Source organism: Salvelinus alpinus, chromosome 2, assembly GCF_045679555.1.
Source record: "Salvelinus alpinus chromosome 2, SLU_Salpinus.1, whole genome shotgun sequence".
NCBI lineage: Eukaryota > Metazoa > Chordata > Actinopteri > Salmoniformes > Salmonidae > Salvelinus > Salvelinus alpinus.
Window position 1 is genome coordinate 125429709 of NC_092087.1, and position 5110 is coordinate 125434818.

Here is a 5110-nt window from a genome sequence, read left to right on the forward strand (position 1 = left end):
CACACACACACATAGACACACTAGCACATTATACACTAACACACAGAGACACAGGACACGGTCCATGGGGCTGAAGGGGATGTTTGGAGTAGAAGGAGAACAATGGGCCCCTAAAAGGACCAGGCTGAGAGTATGGAAAACAACAGAGGTCTGGGTGGCTTCATACAGTCATGTTTTCTACTATATAAATGATGTTTCAATCAATAAAGTGCTCAATAGTAATTGACTGCATGCCAACACTTTCTGGGTAGATTCATTGCTTCTTTATAAAATCCATATTTTTGATATACAGTGTGTTCGCGTGTCTGAGATGCATTTCATCACTCGTTGACGAATAAGCAAAATGGTCACTGATTACCTATGTACCAATAGGTACCTTGGAATAAGCATTTAATTGTTTCACTGTGTTTCATTTTGTTTAACGAAAGACACCCACAGTTTTAATGATAGATGCAGTATGCTTAGCACTTATCCTGTAGTAAGATGTTTACTTTAGGTGTGGCAGGTAACACTTTACGTTAGCTTGGAAAAAGGGATACTTCAGTGTTTCAACAATGTATACCTAACTACAGGCAAATAACAGAGCATGATATAGTTTGAGAGACTGGCACAAAGTCCTAGTAATTAAACAGTCTGTGTTACCTTCTCTGGCAAACTTCACGACAAACCCCCCCCCCCCCCCCCCACACACACACACACACACCACACACACAGGCATTCCATTACAGTTTCCTCACAGGGGTGGAAACTGAACCCTGGTCCTTAAATTCAAACAGATTGTGGTGGTGCCAAGGCTGTTGGAGAGTGTTGTAAAGTCACCCTCTCCTCCCCCTGTCCATTCCCTGTTCTCTCCTCCTCTCCTCTCCCTCCTCCACGAGGCCCGCCCCAGGGCTCAGACTATATCAGGATCCAGCCTTCCTCTGTCCAACTCCACACTCCTGGAGGCTCCAGCTCTACAACAGTCCTCTCTCTTCTCTTCGCCACTCCACTGACCTACAGCAGCCAGCAAGTCAGCATGTCTTACTACTCATTCAAGAGCTCCAGCGGCGGCGGCGGCCCCATGAACTTCTCGGGAGGCTCCAACATCATGTCAAGCCGGGTCGGCTACGTTTCCAGCGCCCCCAAGGCCTTCAGCGTGTACGGAGGTGGTTCTGGCGGTGGCACTCGCATCTCCTCTTCCTCCGTCCGCTCAGTCTCCTCTGGGTACGGCGGCGGGGCCGGCTTCGGTGGTGGCTATGGATCCGGCGGTGGCGGCTATGGATCCGGCGGTGGCGGCTATGGATCCGGCGGTGGTGGTGGCTTCAACCTGTCCAGCGCCCTGGACGGCGGCGCCATCCACCTGAACGAGAAGGCCACCATGCAGAACCTGAACGACCGCCTGTCCACCTACCTGGATAAGGTGCGCTCCTTGGAGGAGGCCAACTCCAAGTTGGAGATTCAGATCAGAGAGTATTATGAGAAGAAGGGCCCTGCCGCCGAGAGGGACTACAGCAAATACTGGGCCATCATCAACGACCTGAAGGACAAGGTAGTGTGCTGACCTCGTCTGCTATGGGCTGATCAAATCCATCATTTCGCATCTTGCAGTGTTAAGTAGGCAGTGCTGACAGGATACTAGGGAAAGGAAAATTGGCTTACAGTACTGTATGTAGGAATGAGGAACACAACATTTATAAAGTATATGTCAGGTTTGACTTATAGTTTTTAATCGGAGTCCAGAGGATTAGAAAAACAATGTGCTGTCACTGACATTTATAGATTATGAGATTTTTTTTAAAGATAGCTATTAACTAAACAAATGAAGCAAATTAATTACATCTCAAGCATGAAGGTGATAAGGTCATTCAGGGAGGTGATACAGGTGGCTTTTTCTAGTACATTGATGTTTAGGTTTTATGCTTTAACTCCTGGAATGTGTATTCAACAAGCTTTGGGACAGATGCAACAGCGTATCGAAATACTATCAGCTTCCAAGTTGACTAACTGCGACTCAACCATGGTGAACAATGAAAGTCTTTCCTGTTTTCTTTTAGATCAACGATGCCACATGCAACAATGCCAACATCCTGCTGCAGATTGACAACTCTAAGCTGGCTGCTGATGACTTCCAGACCAAGTTAGGGCACTTCCTCATTCAGCTCCATAGTCTCAGTTATTACAACACTAGGTTATAAGAGGCAAACAAGCAAATAATCACTCAAAAGGTACATGTCTTATCTACAAATTTGGATTCAAATGTCTCATGATAACTTCCTCACTTTCTCCCGACCAATCAGGTTCGAGCATGAGCTGATGATGCGCCAGTCGGTGGAGGCTGACATCGCCAACCTGCGTCGCCTGCTGGACCAGACCACTCTGACCAAGGCCGACCTGGAGATGCAGATCGAGGGTCTGCAGGATGAGCTGGCCTACCTCAAGAAGAACCACATAGAGGTGTGGGGGCAATTCACTTTTTTCATAATTTTTCCATTGCAGTGATGAGATGTTATTCAATATAAACACACCCCAGTGATGATAGAGAGGAGAAAGTTAGTGGCGGGGATTGTTTTATAAAAGTTGGATAGAAAGTAAGAGGATGAGAGTGACTCCATTTCCCATAATTCCACAGGAGCTGGCAGCCATGCGTGCTCAACTCACTGGCACAGTGAACGTGGAGGTGGACGCAGCACCCCAGCAGGACATGGCCAGGATGATGGAGGAGATCCGCACCCAGTACGAGGGCATCATCGACAAACACCGCCGTGACCAGGAGGCATGGTTCACAGACAAGGTAACCGTCACCATGGCACACTTCACCAAAATTCTCCAACTGTCTCCCACACTAATCTTTTGTAATTACATCTTCAAAACCAAAATATGGAACTGACTGTCATTAACAGTAATCATTTTGAAGATTGTGGCGAGTGAGCTACAGTGGGATTAAAAGGGCGGCCCTGGTTTGTTTGTGTTTCAGTCAGCCAACCTGTCCAAGGAGGTGGCCACCAGCACAGAGATTATCCAGACCACCAAAACGGAGATCAACGACCTGAGACGCACCATGCAGGGCCTGGAGATCGAGCTGCAGTCACAGCTCAGCATGGTGAGCCAGAATCACTAACGTCTGAAAACGGACCACAGTTTTTGGGGCCATAACTTACACATCTTTAGGCCACTTTTGGCAACAGTTGATTCTCTTTCACCATTCTCTTTATCAATCCTCTGGAGTCTAGTTTATCTCTTTCAACAGAGGGAAAGAGTGAGATAGACGCGGTTGAAGGGATTGACGAGATAAAAGGGAGGGAAGAAGGGGGAGGACTTGGAGAGAGATGGGGTAGGAGAGGGGAAATGGGAGAGCAGTGGAAAAAGGCTATAAGTGGGGGATTAGTGGACACGGGGGAGGTTAGTGTTATGCAGAGGTTTTTCGCTTTTTACGGGCATCTGCACCCTCTCTGGAAGACAGCTTGAGTATGAGTGTGTCCAAAGGAATGCAGAGGTGACAGAGCCAGAGCCTAACTCCCATGGAAACTTAGCTGGGGCTTATCAAACTCAGTCAATTTATCTCAATCCATCCCGCTGCAGTAACAAGGCTACATTCCATGTTGGTCTAAAGCACAGGAGGTTGGTGGCACCTTAATTGGGGAGGATGGGCTCGTGGTAATGGCTGGAGCGGAATCAGGGGAAAGGTATCAAACACATGGTTTCTTTGTGTTTGAAGCCATTCCATTCGCTCCGTTCCAGCCATTATTATGAGCCGTCATCCCCAAAGCAGCCTCCACTAAAGGCCATTTAAAGAAAACAAACATGTGCTGCGATTCCTTTTTTCTTTTTTGGGAATACATAGAACTCAGTATCTCATTTAACATAAGCACCCCAAGAAGTGACCTTGCTGTGCTTGGTGGCGCCAGGCATATTTGTGTTAATCAACATAGTCTTGGTATGGTGCATTAGAAGAAGTTTGTTGACATTTGCTTATCTAATTTGATGAAGTGCAATAACTATGGCTGGTTTGAGGTTTATTTTCATTATTTCTATACATGCATTTCCTGTTACTGACCCTGTATCACCTCTATCGCCACACAGAAAGCAGCTATGGAGAACACACTGAGAGAGACAGATGGCCGCTACAGCGCCATGCTCTCGGGCTACCAGAACCAGATCGACATGCTGGAACAGGAGCTAAACAGGGTGCGCCAGAGCATCGAGACGCAGGGCCACGATTACAAGATGCTGCTGGACATCAAGTCCCGTCTGGAGCAGGAGATCGCCACCTACAGGGGACTCCTGGAAGGGGAGGAGTCCAGGTAAACCTTGCAAATCGATTGGAAACGCCCATAAACGTCCATACATTTAACACGGCCCAAATAATCATATTGTTATTATTATTATTATTACCGATACAAAATAGCGATACTCTCTAACACATTTTTTCCCATTTCTTTACGCCATCCGTCTTTTCAGAACTGTTGTCTCAGGTAAATAACATCTATTTTATATAATGGCTTTATAATGATAATATATGATGGTTGTAATAGTAGGTTAACAGCATGTTGTAACTCATTTTCTTTCTGCAGGGGGATCAAACACCAAAGTTACAACCACAACAGTGCGCTCTTCCAGCTAGATGTCCATCTCTACTGGCAGTGCATGATATTATCAGAAACACACCACACATTGTTACAACTAAAGAGGAGAGCTGTCAAATAAAATACCTGAGGAGTACCGTTAACACTGCAATGCCTCTCATCCTGATAGGTCAAGAACATACCTGTCTTTAAGATATCCGCCAATCATAGGAAGCCTTACTGGAGTTCCAGGAGGTGGAATTAGGATGAGAAAGTAGGAATAATGAACAACATTTGCTATCAGAGTGTGTGTGACCATCCTGTTTCTGAAAATAAATGTTCTGGTGAATATGAATCGCTATTTTCTGTGGCTGAAATTATTTCAATAAGGTAGACAGCTTTTGGAAAAGTTGACTATCATGCTATTATAAGCCTGTATTGTCCCCCCCTCATCTGTTGCCTGTAGCTATTCAAAAAGCATGACAACCACATAATACTCTCGGGGCTCTGTGTTAGATATAACAGTGGGGTTGTCAGGAGGTTGTCAGGATGTTGTGAACAATGGCTGA

General features: G+C 46.1%; 1 protein-coding gene across 2 annotated transcripts; it reads left to right on the plus strand.

Moving 5' to 3' along the window:
• The first annotated feature begins 775 nt into the window (after positions 1–775).
• LOC139568660 (keratin, type I cytoskeletal 13-like) lies at positions 776–4896 on the plus strand. 2 transcript variants are annotated; one of them, XM_071390641.1, is made up of 8 exons: positions 776–1528; positions 2034–2116; positions 2277–2433; positions 2609–2770; positions 2954–3079; positions 4060–4280; positions 4438–4451; positions 4551–4896. In XM_071390641.1, the coding sequence occupies exons 1-8, from the start codon at positions 1016–1018 to the stop codon at positions 4598–4600; spliced, it is 1326 nt and encodes a 441-aa protein (XP_071246742.1). In that variant the 5' UTR covers positions 776–1015; the 3' UTR covers positions 4601–4896. The 2 variants fall into 2 exon arrangements, with proteins under 2 accessions (XP_071246742.1, XP_071246743.1); XM_071390642.1 differs by lacking the exon at positions 4438–4451 and having other exon boundaries at positions 4523–4896.
• Positions 4897–5110: the final 214 nt, after the last annotated feature.

Excerpts from the sequence above, each read along its gene's own strand:
- LOC139568660 (XM_071390641.1), top strand. The coding sequence starts at position 1,016 with ATGTCTTACTACTCATTCAAGAGCTCCAGCGGCGGCGGCGGCCCCATG. Across the intron at positions 2,117-2,276 it reads GCTGATGACTTCCAGACCAA|GTTCGAGCATGAGCTGATGA; the intron begins GTTAGGGCACTT and ends CCGACCAATCAG. Across the intron at positions 2,434-2,608 it reads TCAAGAAGAACCACATAGAG|GAGCTGGCAGCCATGCGTGC; the intron begins GTGTGGGGGCAA and ends ATAATTCCACAG.